The sequence below is a fragment of the Melanaphis sacchari genome, unplaced genomic scaffold, assembly GCF_002803265.2.
Source record: "Melanaphis sacchari strain LSU unplaced genomic scaffold, SCAv2.0 Contig134_pilon_pilon, whole genome shotgun sequence".
NCBI lineage: Eukaryota > Metazoa > Arthropoda > Insecta > Hemiptera > Aphididae > Melanaphis > Melanaphis sacchari.
Genome location: NW_020270560.1, coordinates 272,208 through 295,931, shown reverse-complemented (window position 1 = coordinate 295,931; position 23,724 = coordinate 272,208). Strand labels below are relative to the sequence as shown.

The window sequence follows — 23,724 nt, the reverse complement described above, 5'->3', positions numbered from 1 at the left end:
ACGGCGGCGTACGCTAAATGCCATACGCCCACTCTATTGTGTCAAATGATTACACGATATCTCGAGGGAACTTCCGTCGTCGATCATCATCACTCACCCACATTTACGGTGTTGCCAACGCATACGCGATATTATAATATTTATGGAATATTTTTTATAAATATTGTACTTTGTACTATCTTTATTGATGAAATAATAAAATTATTATTAATTAATGAAAATTTTTAAACAATATTAAAATATCAAATATTGTGCATTTTAAATGTGCGTGTGACTAAACAACTATTCTCAACCAATCCCGATCGTTATCAAATTAATATTTGTCATCCAACCGCAATATTAAATTAAAAAATTTAATTTTTATTTTCTATTCTTTTATTGTTATTTATATAAATAGGTATGTAAAAAAATTAGCTATGTTATCTTGTTCGCCTAATAGCAAATATATATATATATATATATTATGTGCGCGTACGACAATATTTATGCTGTTTGGTCAATATAAGTCAACACTCAAACACATTAAATAATGCCCATTGTACAGACGTAATCAACGGTCTTTCTTGGAATTACTTATTTTTATATATACTTGAAGTGAACGCGAGTGTCCAAGTGCCATAATAATTAATTGGCATATATTTTATTGAACGCAAAAATTTGTAAGTAATAATAATAATAATAATAGAATTTTGTTAATGACAATATCATTAGGTTATAGCTATTATTATTTTTTAATTAACTATATTACATAAATTACAGTTTTAATATTATTAATAAGTATAGATTAGAAAATATAGGAGTACTGGATAAAACGTATACAAAATAATTTTGAAGCTCGACTGCAGTGTTTTGATTTAAAAAAACAAAAATGTCAACCAATATAAAAATTTCGTATTATTTAAATAATTTACAGTAATACCGAAGATATACTTACTGCATAGATTATATTTACGTATGTATACGGTACCTATACTTATTCGTATCAATGTTTTTTTTATCAATTTTTTTTTTAATTTGGTAAAACATTAAATTTATTTATGACACAGTTGGAATTTTTTTTTTGTAAGTTCCACATTACCACACTTTTTATATAATTATTGAACTTTTATGTGACATATTTCCACGACGTTGATCTAAATAGGTAGCTGTCCATTTATACAATGTCATTTTCTTCCATTTTCATAAGTAGTGGGGAGGGAACAAATTGTATTTCATTGTATCTACCTACCAATATTTCATTAAAGCATTTAGCATTTAAATAATTTCATTTTTTTTTTTGACGATCAAGTTAACTAGTAAAGTAAAACATTATAAATTAGAATAATGGAAGTAGCTAAATAGTACCTATTTAATTACAGTATATTTGTGTACAGAAGTATAATATATTATTTGATATATCTACATATAATATTAAGTGACTAAAGGAGTGACTTACCAAATGTATCAACAACGTTTTACGTTCTAAGAGTCAACCTAAAAAAAAAATTTTATTTCTGATTTCTGATTTGTATTTCATGCAATGAGTTTGGTAAGTACCTACCTATTTGTCAGTACTTAATGGCTACAGCTTGGTATCTATTTTCAATCAATTAAAGTTCCATGATGAATTGTTTTTTCTAAAAATTGTCGTTTTGAATTTTTTATCATTAAAACGAAAAATAAATGTTCGTACCTAAATACATTTATAATTTTATTTTTGGTTTATTGAAACACTGATTATTATATGTATACAATTTCGTATTTGAAACAGAATAACATACAAATCACGGGTAATAATGATTTGAGACTTGGCACTTTATATGTATATCCCATAATACGTAAAATAACAAGTATACCTAACAATTATAGAGACATTGCTTTTTAAGTGCCTGCCAGCTATCTCAAGTCTTAAAATGATAACATATTGGTAATTAAAAGAGTCTTACCTGGTTTTAAATTAAATATATACGTAGGTACCATATAATATATGTAAAATATAAATATAATCTATGTAACTAAAATTTATTGAGTATTTTTAATAAAATAATAATATGTTTACTGTTGTTTGTTAGTTTTTTTTTGCCCATAGAACGTCTATATAAGTCAATCACATTCATTTTTCACGAATTCATTAATATTGTGAATATATTTTATGGTATAATATTGTACTTAACAATAAAATAGTATTATATTCATATCTACGTGAAAACAGCAAAGATATTTTTCTTAATTGTTATTGTTATTATGCTTAATTATGTGAGTAAAAATATTTACTTGTAATTTTTTTTTACAACAGTGAATGCATGTTACTAATTTCTTGTAGTGCTTACTACTCAGTTGCAAATCATACAATTTTATAGTATTAAACAAATGATAAGTACGTACCTATGTTTAAATAACTATTATAAAACAAAATGTTTTTATTAAGATATACAATTTTAAATATTGGTAAATTTAACAATAAAAACTAAAAACTAAACGAGTAAAAAGCCCATCATCAGTACAGTAGTGTCGAGAATACTTCGAATTGAATAAGCTAATGTATAATAGGCGCGTGTTTAATTTAAATTCAATGATAATAGTCATTGTATACAAAAACGATTATGAGCAAAGAATATTTGTCAACCTATATTACTATAAGTATATAATATTGATTATAATATATTTATATCCTATATCTATTGATATTATGTATTTATATTGATATTATACAAATTTATTTAAGTATTAGTAATACGAAAGATGTAATTATTTTTTCATGCATTTATTTTAATTATATATATTTCAATCATATTTTATTAGGTACACTGTTTTTAACTTTTAAATTACTACCGACTTCCATTGAATATCGTGAATAGGTCCGTATAAATAAATAAATAAATAAATTATAATTTAAAATTAATTGAAATATTTTGAAAATTGAATACATACCCATATAAAATATAATAATATATGTAAAAGTGTCAAGTCCCTATGAATACTCTGAATTCAACAAAACAACTAAAATCGTTATTTTTCGTTAAATACCTAATTTTGTCAGAATTTTAAATTCAAATACTTAAAAAAAGTGCTTATTTGTATATTCTTAAATTTTTTGGTTTTTGTTTAGACTATTTCCAAGAAATCTTGTACATAATTATTAAGACTTAGTTATAACAATTAAATATTTCATAAATTTTAACTACCTACCTACTAAAAATGTATTTTCAAATGTTCGTGATTTTTGACAAAATTTGAACTTCAAATACGTTCATGTTACGTATTTTAAATATTTTTAAATAGTTATAGATACCTAATGTTAACTTTTGTGAGATCTTATAATTAAATTGTAAAGATTTTTGACTAACTCTGAACATTTTTTATCAACATATAAATTAAATACACACACACACATACACACATATATATAACTAGAAAATTTAAAATGCTTATAAGTAATTAAAAAAATTTAAACAAGTATTTTGAAAATTTCATAGTTTAGAAAATGTTATTTTAAGTAACATTTATAACGTTTCAAGCTTTTATGATAAATAGTTTTTGAGTTACAACAATAAAACTATAATTGTTAGATGAGAAATTAATTTACTCGTACATATATAATTTCAGACGCTTATAAGAATATTGTTGGAATTTGTTGCACTCGATGTTTTATAATTTTTGTAGGAAAAACTTATATACAACCTCGTTTTTAATTTTCTTATCTTAGAAAAATTTGAACTTTTAAGTGTGTAAAAAATACGAATTTTATTATGATTATCGCTCCACTCAGAATCTGAAAAAAAATTTATACAAAGTACTGTATAATAATACATAGAAAAATAATAGGTAAATAATATAAAAACAAAAGTGTGCCTGTATAAATTGATTAATTTATATATTATTTAATTTAAAATGTAACACTACAATATTATTGTTAAGCATACAATTCACATAATACTTTTAGATATAATAAATAACGTTAAAGATTGTGCGATCATCAATATTTAATAAATTAATGTTAGAAATAAATATGTTGTAATATATAAGTAGGTATTTGCTTTTTATGTACCTATACAATGCGATTGGAGTAGCATGAATTATTCAATAACATTATTGTTAAAATTTTTAAATAGAAATTACTAATAACTAATAAGCTATCATTTTTCATATTTTTTAAAATTATTATACATACAGGAAATATAAAAAAAGTTCTAATAATGTATAGTATTAAACATATTGTACCATTCTTAACCTTTTTATATTTTGAATTTTGAATATATGCCGCATTAGTATAAAATTTACTTAATTTTATTTTATCAATATATTTTACCAAGTAAATTATCTCTTTTTGAAAATTATTATTAAAATTTATTATTTTTTTAACGTAGGTACTAAATTATTATAAATGTTGAATACTGATTGTATCTTATTTAGATAATCACCTTATAGTATATGTATATTTAATAATCAATAATCTTATACTCTTGACATTTTTTTTTACAATTTACGTCAGCAATTTTTAAAGAGTTCAGCTCTAACTATAATTAGTTATACTTGACGTCACGTGTTGCTATCTAATTCAAAGATAAATAAAAATGTTGCAAGTTTATTTAACAACCAAATTTGATTTTAACTTCTGATTAAACATTTATAGTATACTATATATTAATTTTAATGTAGCATAGTTTTTTTTTTCATAAAAAATATTTATTTAGTTTTAAAAATGCTCAATTATTCAGTATTTAAATTCAAAAAAAAAAAAATAAATAAATAAGATTCTCTAGGAAATATAGTTTTCTTTATTTTTATAGATAAGTAATAATAATTATTTTAACACTAAAATAACTAACCAAAACATTCATTGTTATGACTGAATGACTGATACGGTGGATGATGTATCAATATATCCTACGATTAGATAATTAATTCTATTTTGTTATAATATTAAGCTAACACTCTGTGAGAGTTTGATGTGATACCGTAATAAAATAAAAATGTATACCTATCTTGCTTAGGCTTTACTGCTTTAGGTATCTGAATTGATATCTAATAATTGAAAAGTATTTAAATTAGGTGCATTTTGTATTGATGTAGGTTTGATTCTTTTATAAATTATACATAGTTGCTATTAAGAATTAAGATCTACTAACTACCGTTATTATTATTTTTTAAACTACAATAAAACATTGTAATATCTTCAACTTAACTAGTTATTTATCATTTTATCAAATTTATTAGATTAAGTTAGCTTTATTAAAATATATCAGTCTCGTCATTATTTAATTATGATTTTTTTTTTTTTTTATGTATTTACGCTAAATATTGATTGAGTACATAATATAAAAAAATATTGTATTATGCACTAAACTGACAGAGACTATATAATTATCCAATATATATATAATGACCATAATGTGATATAGCCATATGAGTATCAATGGTAACATGTTATCTTAATTAATAAATTATTATTTTAAATTATCTATAACTTTACTAGTATACTAATACATCTACAATTATGATATCGATTAATTCACTTTGTCTATAAATAAGTGCAATAAAAATTAATCTCATATTATGTAATGATTGCATTCAAAGTTTTAATTTGTATTAACATAGCAATTGTAAATTCTTATAAACAATTTATCGCATACTGCTTATAAATGTATAATATAATATATGTACCTATTTATGCATAATATTATTACACATAACAATATTAGTAACAGTACAACACACATAGATATATATAATCTATACTATCTATTAGATTTTACATTTCTCCTCGTGTAATCAACCGTTCAAATTAGATAGACAATAAATTATAACAACGTAAATTATGTTACTATACATAAAATAATCAGTGTTTTCAAGAAGTCCGCCAAAATTTTTTTCAATACTTAATTTATTTATAACTAGTTGAGGTTAACAATAGACATATAGCTACAATAATTTCTTTCATAATTTACATTTCAAAAATAAAACCTCGGTAAAAAACTAGGAATCTACTCCTTTAAACATTTTTATAATGGTATATGTTTTCCTAATTTGAATAGTTTGGCTAAAAAATAAGAAAATGAGAAAGCACTACAAAAGGTTGTTGCACAGACTTGTTATAGATATGTTATACAGATTGAAAATATTACATTTACAATAAATGTATATGCACTAATCGTGGCATATAAAATATGCATAGTCTTTACGGAAATGTCTGTGTATAAATATTGACTTAATAGTTAATATATGTCATTAACAATATAGTATTAATTATTATAATACTATAGCTTATAGGTATCGTTGTACACGTTGTAGTATTATACGAATCAAAAATAATACAAAATATAAGTTCTTGATAAAATTAAAAAACGCTATTGTGCAGTTGATTAGTAGTCATACATTATATTATGTACATAAATAATCTACATATAACAACATAATTATGTAATAAAGATATAGTTGAGTATCTTATTAACATCGTATATTATAAGTAGGTAATAATTTATCATGAATTATTTTAGCTAAAATTTATCAGTTAGATTTAAAAAACTCTCAAAAATCAACATACTAAGATATCCTAAGTGTTAATATATACATTCATGCTTTTAATATGTGTAGGAGTACATAGGACGTAGGTATATCATAACTATATACGTATAATAAAAATTAATTTTAAATTTTAAATATATCATATCTTGTTTCAATTTGGCTCATAATTTGAACTTCGATCCATTCATTGTTAATGGGCTCCTGTTCAAACATTATTTTTTTAAATTTCTGAAAAAATACATGTAAATCAGATCATTACCAATATGCTTTTATATATTTTAAAAATTGAGAAAGGTTAACTTAATTTTTAGGTAATTAATACAATAGGGATTTGAAACTTTACCTATAACCTGTTATAAGTTCAAAACTGTATGACTTAAAATTATTTAAAATAATAATTATAAAATTACTAAAAACTTGAAAATGTCAAACATTTTTAAAATAGAGGAAATAATTAAATTTTAAATAAATTAAAGGGGATGTATATTATTATCATGCCAATACAAGCTGATGGTTAAAAAATAAATTATGATACAAGCTGCATGGCTGTATTTTAAATAAATAGTATACCTTTATAAATACTTCAAGGATTAAGCTAAATGACACGTTAGGTTATTATTTCTTTTTAAAATAATTGATTTTAATAAACTAGTATGTGACACAAATAAACCTGACTTAAGATGAAAATAATGTAATACATTTTATTTTGCGTGACATAAATCAAATTTCTATGAATACCAACGTACCAAAAATTGGTATAAAATAGTTTAATATTAGTCTGAAATCCAAATATTTTCAATATTTAATTGGTCATAAAAAATTATAATAAACATACAAAATGATTAAAAGTTTCAAATTGTTAAACTTCATATATTTTTTTAATTAAAATAAACTAAATAAAATTGTTGAGAAAAATCAAGTATCTAATTTTTTTAAAATTTGAACATCAAATACTTAAAAACCATTTTATCTTGATGAATTTTTATTTTTAAGGTGAAATTATAAACTTAATATCGAAATTTCAAATATCTATAAATAACTCAAATTTTAGAGTTAAAATATTTAAAATATTACTCGTACATACCTGCATGTCAAAAAAAAAATACTAATATAAATGCTTCCTTTTTCAAAAAAAAAGATGTTACTATTGTCATAGTCCATAAGATATTCCTGAATGGTAATAAAATGTAATTATTTGGAAATATTGTTCTAAAGTTTACTTAAAAATTCAAAAATCAGTATTTTAACATATTCTTAACTTAAAAAAAAATTGGGGGGGGGGGGGGGGGGGAACATGCTTGTCAAATGTATATTGCTTTTTTTTAAATATGATTTTGCTATTCGTATTAACTTCTGCTCAATAAAATTAGTTGCAATTACTTAAATATTTAACGAATAACAATTGTGATTTAGTTAATTATGTTACAAAAGATATAGAGGTCATTAGTGCCGACTAAATTAAATTTAAATTAAAGAATTAAGATAGATAATGAAATGCTTTTAAAACTCTTTAATGATTACGATAATGAATAAAATAATAACTTAATGCATTTGTGTTTCTAGAACATGACTTCATCTATAATTATTTCATTGTCCTGTATGTTTAAATAATAATTGAATTAATTACTTATACGTTTATCTAAGTTATATTTATCAAACGTATCTTAATATAAAAGACAAGAATATTAAATAGTAGATATTAAGAGAGTCATATAATTGTCAAATTTTTTAAATATTTAAATATTGCATTCATTGTTGATCGTATTCTAGTTTATAAAATAATTAATTTTTTTGTACTAAACATGTTGGAAAACATGGATAAATATTAAAAACTTAAGAATCAAATCAAACAGTTATTATAATTAAAAATACAATATTTTAAAAAATTTTTCAAGCATTTCTGTTTTTGGTTATTTTTGTTACTCTTTACTCAGACATTTTGGTATTACACCATCAATCTTAAAACCACGGTAGTTCGTGTATTAGATACTTAAATACGTAAAAATTACGATTTCTTCCCGTAATTATGTCTGAAGATTTGAATATTTTTTTTTACCATTCCCGTTTGCCTCGGCTGGAAATCACTTATTTTCAATAAATATATTTAATCACCGTTTCTCATTATCATCTTACCACGCTACGTCTGCCAAGTAATAATTACATGAGAACAATAATGATTATATTATTTACAATTATGTCATGTTAACTATTGCGATTGTGCGCGTGCAAGTTCCATCGGCTATTGCTTTATGATGTACCTAAACATTATTACTGTGGGATCAAAATTATAATATTATGTATTATATAATTACTGTGATATCAGTGAAGAGCAAACGCAGCGACTCTCCGTTGGGCGGCGACCTGCTGCATCGCAACCAGTAACCGTCTTATTTAAAACGGGCTGCGACGGCGTTAAACGCAACAATAATATTGTCTGCGGCCGCAGTTCGTTTTCGCGCACTGCACGTGTACATCATAAGCCGTGCGCACTGTCTAGTGGCGTAACAACAACGGTTTATATTTATGGTCATTGACTAGATTTAACATAATTAATAGTCACCTCTGTTGCTTAAATTTCCGTTTATAACTCTGCCATATCCGGTCGTCACACGTCTCATTTCATTTGCGTCTGGATCACGGAGCTCGTAAGACTGTTTTATTTTTTCGATCGAAATATATCTTCGTTATCGGTATGTCTAATATATACTATAAATTGTAAATATTATCATTACGTTTATTGTATCCACTAGCGGTAGCATAGTATTATACTCCCATCGCGTGTATTATGATGTGTTCGCATACAATGATGTGTTAAGGAATATGTTACACTTTCTATTATTTCATAAACTTCATAAAACGTTTTTGTTATTAGGCTATTTTTACGAAACGACACCACTCAATAAATAAAACTACAAATAAAACTATTTGCTTTCCACTAATATCAAATATTACTAATAAAGTAATAACATATTTAGTATTACTAATAAATCATCAAAAATGGTAATGTACAAATGTGTAAATAAAATATTTTTATTATAATTGTGATTTGTGTGTCATACTATATAATTCATAGGTATAATTAGTGAGTACTCGAAAGTAATACGAATGAAAATAAAAATTCATAGGGTTTCAATGTTAATTAATTATTATTTTTACTATAATTTTATTCTTTTCGTCTTTAAATAAAATTTGACTTCCCTCTTTGATGTAAGTGTCACCTTTGCTGGAGTGGGAAAGCGGTTTACGTGGTAGACATTGTTTGCATGATTTTTTGGTGCGATGCGAGAGAACTAAGTGTACGCACGAATAAAGTAAAAAGTTAATTAGTAATTATTTTACGTTTTTTTCGTTTACACAAAAATCCCACCAATTTAAATGCACCAATCTTAGGGTTTTAACTCTTCAAATATCCTAATGTTAAAAAAAATTTAAATACTTACTGATTTTTCAAACTGTATAGATTTATATGAACATTTTAAAATTAAAACATAAATTTGTAGAATTTAGTGTATTTTAGTATTGCACTGTGCATTCGTACATATTTTGGCGGTCTGACGCGCATTTGTACAACGACAGTAGTTTTATCATACATATTAATAGATGGCCTAGATGACATTACCTTGAATTAAAACTTGAAAACTTACACAAAACTAGAAACGTAACTTATAAAAAGCCAAATATTTTAACCGAGCGCTGGTAATCAAAATTAAGATTATTCTTATTTTTTTAATTTTGACTTAGCTATACAGTTTTTAATATTTATATTCTAATAAAACTCTGACGATAAAATAAATCTATATTTTCATCTTAATAGAATTCCCAAATAACCCGTTTATATCTCAGATAGGTACCTATCACATTGACACGCTATATATTAAATAATATTATACTATAATAAATTATATATTTTGTGAGTAAATGTACTGTGGTGCTGGTAATGAATTAATTATATTTATTTCACATTTGTAGGTGTTGTGTCAAAGATACGTCGCTGCAATAGAAACTACTTTTGTTACTACTACTGATACCACTATTACTATTACTACTACTACTACTTTCTAGTAAGATTATATATTTTTTTATTCCAATGGATCAAAATCCGCAACAAGAATCGCGACTGAACGGCGACATCGTAAATAATCCGACAGACATCACGATCTCTGTGTCCGCTGAAAACGGTGGCACTGACGGTATTACTGTGCAGCAACCGTACCTCCGGTCTATACCATCGCCATCATATCTAGGAACGACGCCGCCACAGTCGTTCCGTAAACGGTGCGACTCAACGACTGCCAACGAGGATGGCGACCAGAATGAGTCTAAAGTTTTGGTTATCTACACGGGTGGCACCATCGGTATGATCCGAAATGACGATAACAGTAAGCTTATAATGTATATACGATATAATATAGTAATAATAATTATGGGGGAGTGACATATTATGTTATTAACCAGCTAAAACAAAAAAAAAAAAAAACGACTAAAACTAAAACATTTGGAAGTAAACAACTAGAATCGATGAATCCTGTTCTGCGATTATATAAGCACAATTTGTCTATATATATAGTGCTGTTCGAACAAAAAGAAAATTTTGCAGGACACAATTCGGATCATCTAAATGTTTTTTTTTAAACTAAAAAAAACCAAGTACAATATTATTGAAATTTTATTTGAACGTTTTTTTTACATAAAAATTCTTAGAAAAATAGGTATTGAACTTTTTACTATGAAATATTAAGAATATTTATAGCTGGGTTGATATGGATATAAAAATAAATAAATAAAAATATTTTAAAATATTTATTGGACTTTTTAACGTGGTAATTTATATTTTTTAAATAAGTTAATATTTTTCGAAATAACGAATATTTACTGTTTAAACTAATTCACTCTGCAATATAATATATATCCGATATACACTAAAAATCATAACAATTAATTGCATAATATTATGATTTTGTACATGTAATAACTATTTTTTGGGATTGTTTTATACAAGCTATATTTATTTATTCATATTATTGAATTAATAATTTACTAGTTCTATAATTCTGAGTTAAAGGTATCTTAAACACTTTGTTAAAATTCGTGTTTATACCCTAGGGACGATATTAAGGTATTTTCTTAATTTCCGTAGTTACGCAGTTACGCATATATGACTAAACTCATATTTTTTTCGTGGAAAAAAATTATATACATAAAAATTGAAATTTGGACGAGTAGTTTATGAATTATAAGTATTTAAAGTTTAGGCGAGCGAAGATGTGATGTACAGTCATATCTCGTTTAACGTTAGTTTACTACTTCTATATCAAAATATTCCGAAAAATATTTTGCTTTAAAATAAGAAATTTAAAATGTATACTGTAATTTAAAAAAATAAAAACTTAAAATATTATAACGATAAAAATATAATTTTTCAGAAAAATTTTATTTTATTTCAGTTGGAAATTATATAAAAAATGTTTTTTTTTTTTTTTCAAAAACGTTAATAAATTTTAAAATAATAGTTATTCAATACTGAAAGAATTACTGAGTTAATATTAAAATTAAGCAATGTAGAATAATAATAAAAAAATGTCGTTTCAAATTTTAATTTAAACAAATTAATTGACTTTTTTAAATGGAATTGAAACGTGTTAGAAACACAAAGGTATTAGTAAACATATTTTAATAGGTAAGTAGGTATAATGTGCATGTATAATGTAATATAGATAATATATATTATTTCATATAGGTTCTAGTATAATTATTAACTTACCGTTTATTGCAAGTTATGTTTTTAAAATTTATAATCAATATTTACAATAAACACTATCGAAGAGCTTATATTCATAAAGTTCACTTCGTTAGTCACGTGACTTCAGATTTTCTGGTAGGAATAAAACGCTGCAGAAATTAAGTACACATTGTTCGCCGTGAAGTAGTTAGGCAGTTTAATGATATTTATCTTAATTTTTTAATCATCTCGTGGGTATGAAGACCTTGAACCGTTAATTAAACACGCAAGATCATCGATATAGTTTTGGCGGTGCCGACGGCGAACACGTGTTTATACACGTGTCTCGTCGTAAGTCGATTATTATATTAAAATAATTTACCTAGATCTAAATACAATCACGGATCGCTAAAACCGTTTCACAATCGAGTTGTGTAATTAATTACAGTGATTCTCGTTTTCTTAGTTTGATATAGTTTATTGTAGCAAGCATACCTATTATAATATTATGGAGGTACTTGTACCGGAACGGCAACAACAACAAAGTTGTTATAAGAATATTCTAGATTTCGCTAACGGGCGTCGACCTATTACAAGTGCCTACCGTGTATATAATAATATTATAACATACAAAGTTGCCCCTTCTAATAACGTAATCGTCATATAACTATAACCCCTAACTGTTTGTAGCAAAATCTTTGTACAATATTATTATGTGTAAGCTTTATTTATTAATTATATTGTGCATGTACTTACTAACCACTTACTATGACATTGTTACGAAAATAATTATTTTTGATGGTTTGTAAAACGTTCCGAATAAAATTCGGCGCGGGCGCCGTGTATTGACGACAATAACAACTGTATGAAGCAGAACCACCGGTACCGATCGTTTTATAAAATAAGCGTTTTATTATAATTATTTTTTACTAAACATAATTAAAACACTATCGATTATTCGATGATATGATAGTACTGATCGCAGTGGCTAGTAACTAAAAATAATTTTCTAATACAACTTTTGATACGCAGGAAAAACATTCGACATAAACCTCTTAAATTTTACTTACTATTTTTATGAATTTTTAATTCTTGTTTTAATATCATCCCCTCCACCCGCAGGAAGATGATTTACACTGAATCATGACATATGTTGAAGTTTGAACAGATTTACTTGTTACTTATACAGTTATACATTACATAATTTTATATTTTTGAAACCAAGTGAACCTTTTACTATATTACACTACTATAATAAAGGAAATTTAATATTTAAATATAACTTTAACGCAAAATTTACATGTAATTGTAACTGTAACTTTTAGATTTCCAGAAAATATTACTCTGCTAGTTAAATTAAAAAATTATACTCTAACGTGACTTATTGTATTTACATTTTTGCATTTTTATTCAAAGATATTTTGTACTTAATAAAAATATAGCAGTTACTTCTCATTATAATGAGTTGTTTAAAATCTTTACATTATAAGACTTGTATATCTGCGTTTGTATATTTTCTATAGAAATATCAAGTGTATATAATTATATAGGTATGAAATACCGTGTTCGATTATATACACGTAATTCATAAGCTTTCATTATATTCCTAAAAAAAATTATTACTATACTCACAGTAAATATAAAACACCAACTATTTTTGAACACATATTATACGATTTTATTTAGTGTTGGTGCCCACGCCTAGCAACGGAAATTCTACTGATTTTCTATTGGAGCACAAGATGCGCCAGGACCCCCGGTTGTACGACGCTAAGTACGCACAACATAAGTATGGAGCATCTATGAACTGCAGCCCATTAGTTTTGCCGTAAGTATAATTGTCAAAATATATTAAAATATTAATTACTAACCGGTGGTGTACGTGGGAGATAGGTTTTATAGTTATAAAGTTAACTTCATCCCCATAAGTCAGATTTTATAAAATGTAAGTGCTATTATACAGGAAGATATATCATATATTTTAAATCAAATATCAATAAATAAATAACGATAGTAAGTATAGATTTATGTGATATAGGTTTTTTCTAATTCTCACCGACAATAATATATGAAAGGCATTGTGTTACCTTTTATTATGTACTAATATTTGATAATTTACTGTATAGCATACATATATGATAATTATTGATTTAAAACCTATATTTTAAATTATTGTTATATAATACGCTTAAAATGATTTTTATTTGTATAAAAACTTAAACTTACTGTCAATTTAAAAAATATTGTAATCAATGGAAAGTTATAAACCCATGGAATGCATATGGTTAATATAATATGTGAGTGAACGGCGTCCTCCATGTGTGTTTTTGTAATCAACTTTTAACATTGAGGCTCTTCTAACCAAAATCCTGCATACGCTACTGGTATTGAGTATTAATAATATAAAATATAGTCTAGTGTAGTTTGAATAAAATTATAAAATAATTTTTCGATCATCGTCATGTTTATACACAACTGCAGCATGGTCAAGGGATTCCGGAGAATTGTTTACTCGGTGTACCAATATCCAGAACTATTAGACTCAAGTAACATGTGCATGCGCGATTGGCGATGCATAGCTGAAGACATATGGGTATGTTATTTATATTGCGTACATTTTAATACGTATAATCATTAGTTTTAATGTGACTCGTAGGAAGGTATGGTGAGATATAGTATATTTTTCTGTCAAAAATTCAATACATAATGGTGGTCGATCACGTGTCGGTTAGAATCTTAGCAAAGGATTTAGTTTCGTAGAAATTAAAAACAAATGTGTATTTAGTTGACACGTGAAGCACAAATGTTGACCTTTTTGAGTAGGTAATCGTTTTCATCTGACTATTACAAATATTATACATACATAATATATACATTACACATAATATGTTACAATAATATGTCTTGTGTACGATTTCTTAATGTATTTTAAGCAGGTCTTAAATTAAATTTAAAATTATACGTATCGTCTGCTGCTGAAATTGATGTACCACCGACTCTCTATATTGTCAGGAATTATCTTATTAAGTAGAATAATGCTTAAATAAAATAGAAGAAAATCTAAAAAGTTCATTGTACTTGACGGATCTGGCCTAATTATATGATATTCTTTAGACTTATATCACCATTAAATTGAGAATATATTATATATATATACCTAAATAATTTTTAGTATATTGTTTGGAAATATTTTTTTATGGTTTGAGAAAAGTTATAAAATAAAAGCATTTTGATATCGACATACTTGTTGTTTAAACATAAAATATTAAAAATAAATCATTTTTTTTTTAGCTTGATGATTATTTTTCCTTGTAATTAGTATTGACGGAAGTAAAAACAAATATTGTTTCTTGCTTAGAAGGGCTAAAATTCTATAAATTAATTTCTGAAAATATATGTTCCTAAGTTCCACTATGTTCTTTTACAGTAAACTATTAACAAAACTAAATCGTATTCGTGTTAAACATATTGTATAACATTAAAAGTAGTTTAATATAGCACAGATAAGTTAATCAAAATAAAATATATATAATATTGTATATTATGATATGGAATATTTTTATAGAACATTGTTAGTGAGTTAATATTGTTTTGGCTCAGATAAAGGCTACGTTGATTTCTTCGCGTGCTTATTTATGAACGTTGTGGAGTGCAGATGTTTGATTAAACTGAGTATGTGATAATATGCTGCATTCTATTTTATTTTCTTCATAAGAACAAGATATAAACATTATCTAACAGCTCTCATTTCTTTGAATTATCTTTCGTTCATCCTATTCATGTTATAAGTCGGTACAGTAATGCTTGATTATAATCCAGTGAAAGTGACTAATTTGGAACCCAATTAGATATACCTCTTTTCGATTATTCAATTTGGACATTCTTTTTTCCTTCAAGGCGTGTTAATAAAATAGTTAAAGTGTTATTCATAAAAAATTTTCCTGGATTTAAGATGTAAGAATTGAGCAATTTTAATGAATATGATATGCTGTGAGTTTGATATTATTTTCATTCTTTTCCTGTCAGCTCACATAGATCTACATATAAGAAACAAGATTATTTCCAAAAGAATATATAATTGTTTAACTTGTGAATTTATTAGGCATGACTCCTAATGTGTTACATCAATTTTTTTTACTGATGATCTTCGCCATACATGTATATTCTTTCCCTAAAACGTTAAAAGCTAGTACCGTAATTCTTAAGACTTAGAAGCTAAAACCCGATGTGGAACCCCTAAGCTTCCGCATTATGCCATTCCTTAATCTTTGTTATTATTTCTGTATGGTATTTTAACAATGAAATCTTTATGTGAGTGAGTGGTCTAACATTACTCCAAGGTATTTTGAATGTTGAGTAAATTATAAACAAGTGTAGTACTTCCTAGAAACAGTGTCTCTGTACACCGGGTAATTATTTTATATCCAGGAGCAATTTACATTACAGGTATTAATCCTAATAAATGTAATTTATAATATAAAATTTTTTGTAAAAAAGAAGTTGTCGGGTTTGAACTTAAAGCCATCTGTGGCACCTAGACTTCTTCCTCCATCGCTCATCAATAATAAAGGCCAACTTCTTACTTAGCAGAAAAACGGGGAAAATTCATTAAAGCATTAGACATGTTTGGTAACATATTGTAACATATTTTTCGTCATATAACACATTACCGAACCATCTTGAGAATAGAAACTGCTATACGTTTGTATTGTGTGTGAAATGTCCAAATTATATCGAATCGGATTAAAATAATATTACTAAGTATTATAATACTAACGATATACCTAATGGTTTACAGCAAGCATATGAACTGTACGATGGATTCGTCGTGTTGCACGGCACCGATACACTAGCGTACACTGCGTCCGCACTGTCATTCATGTTTGAGAACCTTGGCAAGACTATCATTATTACGGGTGCTCAGGTATTAAATTATTATTAATATGATAAATATTTAAAAAATATTATATAATGTCGTTGGTTATGAACATATATTTATTGCCTATATGTATGGCTGTAGATTCTTCCATATTCATCTAACTTATATTGTTAACTATTAAGTTTCATCCAATCTGGCATGCGTGACCCTTCTATACCGATAAGTTATTCGTAACAATTTTTTTATTTACTAAATTTTGCAAAATTCGTGATTTGTGAGTATCGTTTAGATGTTTTATTTGTTTTATAGATAAAATTAAGAACAAAATACTAAAATCTGTATAGGTACGCAGCAATATAATATATTTATTACCTACTTAATAAATATTTTAAACTTAATGATAATTTATAAACATAAATACACTACACGTGTTTACTTTAAATCTGTGCACATGTTATAATTAGTTATCGCCACTGTTGTACTGTCATTTTTGGTCACATGGATAAATCACAGTTAGATGTAGAAGTTTCAAAAAATTAAAAATAAATAGCGTATTATGTCAAACATTATTCATTAGAATTTAGTATATAATATGACAATCGCATTGGCACAGTCAGCCCTCTTAATCATAAATTTAGTCCCCTCCTCAATTATTTGAATAAGATAGTTTATTATTAGATTCCTCGCATACATTTTTTGTCGGAAATTTTAGGAACCATTCGTAATTCTGGACTCTAGCTTTAGAGAACCAAATCTCACTAATACTTTCCCAATATTTGCATGCCTATAGATGGGATATGTTATAATATTACGATGTCGTTTCCTGACCGTTGGACGATTTGTTATATCCATTTAGCTGCCAGTATTTGACTTGCGGAGTGATGGAAGCGATAACTTTGTCACCAGCTTGCTGATGGCAGGTAACTATTGCATCCCCGAGGTGACGATTCTTTTCCATAACAAATTGTTGCGCGGTAATCGTACAGTCAAGGTTGACTGCGAGAGCTTCGCTGCATTCGATTCACCCAACTTGGCACCGTTGGCCGTCATCGGAATCGACATAAATGGTATATGCATATAATATCTGAAATATATATATATAATATCGATAACTCATGTTTCCATTTACTAACATGACATTTACACTTATAACTTAAAGTCTTGTTGGTTATTAAATCAGTTATACATTTTTAAAGCATAAATAGTAAGAGGACTTAACATTTGCATGTGTCGTGTTCGTCTTATAAACTTAAAAAAGCAAATTTACATTCAGCAGAACTAATTTTGTATTTTTAATGATATAAATACTTAAAACCATAAAAATATTTTTGTTTTTCGAAACATGACAATTATTTTAGACGATGAATATTGTCTGTTATTCACATAAACTCCTATATTGGTAGAGGTAATCAAATTGATCATGATGTGCAATAAACTATTACAGACCCTTCAAGTATTCTCACGTCACTAGTAATTTATAAAGTTATAAAGTTGTTTCAACGATTTTCTTCGAAATGTGACTCGATCATAGCAAGAACAAATTATTATTTTTTTAACGAATCATTAATATAATATACTCATAAAATATTAAATTTTTGGGGGGATTGGAAGCACAGCCACAATCAACATATTTCTTTATCATCCCCCCCCCCCCAGACAACAATCGTGTACGACGGGCTTCAGTCAGAAATACTAAAACAATAACAACTCAAATTAGCTAAATTTTTCGCTAATCTATCTATTTTATATTTACACGGTGTTTTTCACGATTCATCGTTATTAATTATTATTGTAATATCATCGTCTTTTGTATATTGGTTTGCAGTATCATTTAGACAGATCTTCAGGCCGAGGTCTATCGAAAAGTTCGCGGTCCACCTACAGCTTGACGAGAACGTCAGTTTGCTGCGAATTTTCCCCAACATTACAGCTGACACGGTAAACAATAGTTATCATTTCTAAAATATATTTTTTTTTTTTTTTTTTTAATATCATCGCCACTCTTATGCAAAAAGTGACTAACAATAATTAATGTATAAATATTTATATTACGGTAAACTTAATTAAGGTATTAATAGTTAATACCGTACTGATATACTCGTATAAATTCAAAAAATATAAAATAACCAGTATTAATTATTAATATATACGTAATAATAACTAATATATTTAGTTAATTCGATTACTTATTCAGACTCTTAGCTACTTTTTGCATGACAACGAAGTATATTGATCGTATTATATTGAAGTTAACCTGATGAATTCATCACGTACAGATGTCTTGTGCAAAGTCCAATCGGCGACGCTATTTTAAATAATGTTCATATTTTATTTACTAACACTATATCGGGGGGAGGGATGATATAGGTTCGGACGTTTCTGCAGCCACCTATCCGAGGAGTGGTGCTCCAAACATATGGAGCTGGAAATTTACCTGGAAACCGTTCCGACATTATGGCCGAGCTGAAAAACGCTACTGACAGAGGCGTCATTGTGTTTAACTGTAGTCAATGTTTCAAAGGATCGGTGACGGCCGTCTACCAAACAGGGAATGTATGTGCATAAAATATTATTAATTTATTTTAGTATTTAGCTGGCAAGCACTGCTCGTCAAATTACAATTGTGGATTAGTAAATTAATTTAACTGATTACTTATATGAAAACATTTTAAAACTGTAACTGATTACTGTTTTTGTTTATTTTTCATACATAATATAAACAGGTGCTAAACCAGGTTGGCGTTATATCAGGTAACGACATCACACCTGAGGCAGCACTAGCCAAACTCTCATACGTATTATCCAAAGACGACTGGGACCTGAGCACCAAGCGAATGGTAAGTGTACATAAACGCTCGTTTTTCATTTTGGTATACCTATTGGCTATTTAATATTTGTACATAAATGTGAAATGAGTCTTTTTACTAATGGTTAATTCAAAAACTACATAACCAATCTTAATAAAGAGAGTAATTTGATTTACTATTGAAAATATACCAAATTATGTATCTAATCCGAGGTTATAGTTATACCGAGTATAAAATCGTATTTTATGAATGTTTATTTTTCCCTGGAAAAAGTTGAGTTATTCAGCTGTAGTACAATATATAAATACCATTGCGGTAATATTGTCAAATTATATAGATGCTTGGTGCAAACTTGAGGGGCGAAATGAGCGGTGGACCGCCAAAACCACCACGAAAGAATCGCGCCGCGGACGAGTGGGATCTAGTAGACGCAGTAGCCCGCACGCTGTTACACGTTAATGGTTCACAAGAGTTGACCGCGCTCGGAGGCGTCCTGTTTCCCGCTATGCTAGGAAACGCCGTTGCTCGTTCTGACTTGAACAAACTGGACGAACTCAAAGGCTTCGTAAGTATATAATATACATATATTTATTTGAAATCCGGTCTTATTTCTTCGTCAGTGAAATTATATATTATCGCCTATATCTCAATAATAATGTATAGATAATGTCCCACCGTGTTTTTTCTATTTTTTAATTTAATTAACTCATCAAAACAAGAAAATATAGTAAGTTTCTGTATGAATGTTAATTGATTTCAAGGCTTTTCATTATATGTTTTTCAGGGAGCTGACTTTTCCGCACAAAACGCTGACGGCCGTACAGCCTTGCACTTAGCATGCGCCTTGGGAGACGTTCGCATTGTCCGGTACCTGTTGTTAAACGGAGCCAGCGTACACATCAAAGATAAGTAAGTAAATTAAACGTTAGCCCCCAAGTACAAAAAAAAAAAAAGATAATAGTTTATTATTTATAATAATTTAATAACTTTAAGCTCACAGCTTTGGTGAACTATATAATTATCTATTTTATGCACCTCACAATAATTACCTTAAATTACCCGTACTAATTTTATAGTTTAAATGACATCACTGAAGTACGATCACAACATAGTAATAATATTGTATATTTATATTTATCGATATTTTTTTGTTTTTAATTGTGTTTTAGATTTGATAGGACACCCTTGATCGAGGCCGTCGAAAACGACCGAAACGACGTTGTGGCACTATTACGAAGGTGCGGTGCCCATCTTAACTCGCCCGCTAAGCACGTCGGCCAACAACTATGCAAGTGAGTGGTTGTCGAGGAATATTTACGTAGACGTCCAGGGCATAATAATAACCACGACTCCTGTCTAGTATTTATTCAAAATTATATAAAACATAAATGCATTCAATGGCTGATTAAAATCTAATGAACCAATCGTGGGATACTGAATCATGCCATTAAAGTTTTTTACTATTAATTTATTAAATGTTTAATGTTTGAATACATTGATCAATATTCAGTTGTATAAAAATAATATACCTATATTATATGTTATATGTTTTTTATAAGCTGATTTTAAATTCGTATGCAGTATTCAATATAATTATAAAATACTAAAATAAATATTTATTTACATAAAAATCCTGATTTGATGGAAATTTGCAAGGATTTTATAAATCTATTCAGAAAACATTTTAAAGCAATTATAGGTTTTTAAATATTATCTGGATAAGATATATGATTATTATGTCAGGCAGTTGTATTTTTATTAATCTATTTAATTCCAACAGCGCCGCGGCCAAAGGAAACTTGCAGAGGTTGCAATCTTACGCGGCCGCTGGAGCCGACCCGACTTCTGCCAAAGACATGTTTGGTAGAACGCCATTGCACGCAGTACGTATTGTATTATCGATAGTAAATATTTGTCATGTTTATTGTGCATAACACTTATATTTGGTTTTCAATATTATTTTAACTATTTCGTGCGACGTGCGCTGTATAATTTATACAGAGATTAGAGTAATCTTAATTTACATTTTCTATTTATCTATAACTATCATCACTTGTCAATCACCATGTCTTTAAAAAAGTTTGTTCTACTCTAGATTATAAATACTATCTAGGTAATATTGTTTGTTAAAATAGCTTAGTAAATAGTAAAAGTAGTGTACTAATGTAATTAAATACTTTGATAGGTAGCCGATAGGTATAAAGAGTACGAAATAAGATTTACATTTTTTTAAATCGTATAATTTTAGTATTGTGGCATACAACTAGTAGCGTGAATATGTATAACTACTTATTTCAAAACAAATTTATAATAATATCTATAAGCGACTATTTGAATATTATTTTCAATCCGTTTATATCAATAGTACAGACTTTCTAAGAAAAACGAGAATTCTAGTCAGATATTTATAGGAAGCACTTTGATAATAAAATTCAAACAAATACCGTATATTATTATCTTATAGCTTAAGATAAAATTTAGTAAATTTCTGTTTTTATAGATCTAACTATGCGTTTTTAAGTTTCATATTAGTATTAATATACTTTTTATTTAACTTTAAGTTAATGACATTTTACTGTATTTGTATGTTAAATTTTTAACAATAAAAATGCGAGCTAATACCTGCTAATTACGTAGGTACTAAAGAATTGCATAAAAAATTACACATTTTTTTTGTAGATGTTTAAGCTAGTGTTTTCCAAATTGAATGGATCAATTGATAGGAGAAGTGTTTAATTTTTGGGTCATTATTTCAAAAAAATGGTGTTGAGAAACATTGAAATCTATATTCAATGTATTATTTTTGCACAGGCTGCGCTCACAAACCAAATTGAAGTGGTCGAGTACTTGTTGTCACTACACGAAGCTATTTTCGCGCTCGGGCAAATCGACGCCGGTCCCCCGTGCGATTTGCTGGACATTACTCCAATAGACGTGGCAAGAGCAGCCGGTCACGCAGTTCTTGCTGAAAAGCTTCAGCAGCATTTCAAAAACTGCAGCGAACGTGGACAAAAGAACTCACTGAAGCAGTGGAATGGTGGTGGAATTGAGATCAAGGAAAAGGCATAGCCTAATCCCTAGAACTAACATGGTACGACTACATCGATGTAATGATGTAATCAGCTGTATGATTATTATTATTATTATTATTATTATTATTATTCCTATCAATATATTATTATTATTATTATTTTGTAAAACAAAGCGTTACCGTGTGCGTTATTTTATAATGTTCCCTGTATTAGGAAAATATTGTATTATCTCTGACATCGCATAATGGCATCCGCAAAAGTTTCTATCTAAGTTAAGTCTCAGGCAATGGGCTTTTTTTTCTAGCTTCATTCCATTGTTTTCTTACTCTCTCCTTCTCTCATATGTTCTACGACCTTATTTTAGTCTCATATTTCTCGGACTTTCGCGCCAATGTTTGTACCAATGTAACTAATAATCACCGACGTGATATAACAACAATTCTATGTATAATATAATATTTTTAATTTTTTGAATAAAAAATATTTGTTTATACTCAAACATATTTTTTGTTTGTTTTTTGTGCTAATAACACAAATGAAAACACATGACATATTGTGGAGTCTCTTAAGTCACATCATAGTTTTGAAAATATTTATGTAACTTCTTCGACAAGCAAGCGATAGTGTTTATTTTCCACAGTCAATGTGATCAGATCGACAAACTCTTGTTTTATCTAGAGAATAGACACCTCTACTTAATAAAATAATATTGTTATCTTCAATTTTTATAGTAAACATTTTAGCACGGCGTATGAATGCATGATATTACCATTATATTTTACA

At 27.1% G+C, this 23,724-nt stretch overlaps 1 protein-coding gene and 1 long non-coding RNA gene across 4 annotated transcripts; one reads left to right on the top strand and one right to left on the bottom strand.

Moving 5' to 3' along the window:
* The first annotated feature begins 573 nt into the window (after positions 1-573).
* On the top strand, positions 574-23,440 carry LOC112591443 (L-asparaginase). 3 transcript variants are annotated; one of them, XM_025335263.1, is made up of 14 exons: positions 574-659; positions 10,474-10,883; positions 13,910-14,051; positions 14,705-14,816; positions 17,022-17,147; positions 17,959-18,169; positions 18,928-19,040; positions 19,470-19,655; positions 19,826-19,939; positions 20,247-20,474; positions 20,694-20,818; positions 21,079-21,201; positions 21,690-21,792; positions 22,721-23,440. In XM_025335263.1, exons 2-14 carry the CDS (start codon positions 10,592-10,594, stop codon positions 22,976-22,978), a joined length of 2,133 nt encoding a protein of 710 aa, XP_025191048.1. In that variant the 5' UTR covers positions 574-659; positions 10,474-10,591; the 3' UTR covers positions 22,979-23,440. The 3 variants fall into 3 exon arrangements, with proteins under 3 accessions (XP_025191048.1, XP_025191049.1, XP_025191047.1); XM_025335264.1 differs by lacking the exon at positions 574-659 and adding an exon at positions 9,107-9,194 and having other exon boundaries at positions 10,474-10,859; XM_025335262.1 differs by lacking the exon at positions 574-659 and adding an exon at positions 9,107-9,194.
* On the bottom strand, positions 6,538-10,050 carry LOC112591445. Its single transcript, XR_003114505.1, has 3 exons — positions 9,945-10,050; positions 8,817-9,210; positions 6,538-6,732 (listed from the first exon to the last, which is right to left on the bottom strand). It is a non-coding gene; the product is annotated as an uncharacterized LOC112591445 (long non-coding RNA).
* Positions 23,441-23,724: the final 284 nt, after the last annotated feature.

Coding starts and splice junctions, on each gene's coding strand:
- LOC112591443 (XM_025335263.1), top strand. CDS start 10,592: ATGGATCAAAATCCGCAACAAGAATCGCGACTGAACGGCGACATCGTA. Junction 14,052..14,704: donor TGCAGCCCATTAGTTTTGCC/GTAAGTATAATT, acceptor ACACAACTGCAG/CATGGTCAAGGGATTCCGGA. Junction 21,202..21,689: donor GTCGGCCAACAACTATGCAA/GTGAGTGGTTGT, acceptor TAATTCCAACAG/CGCCGCGGCCAAAGGAAACT.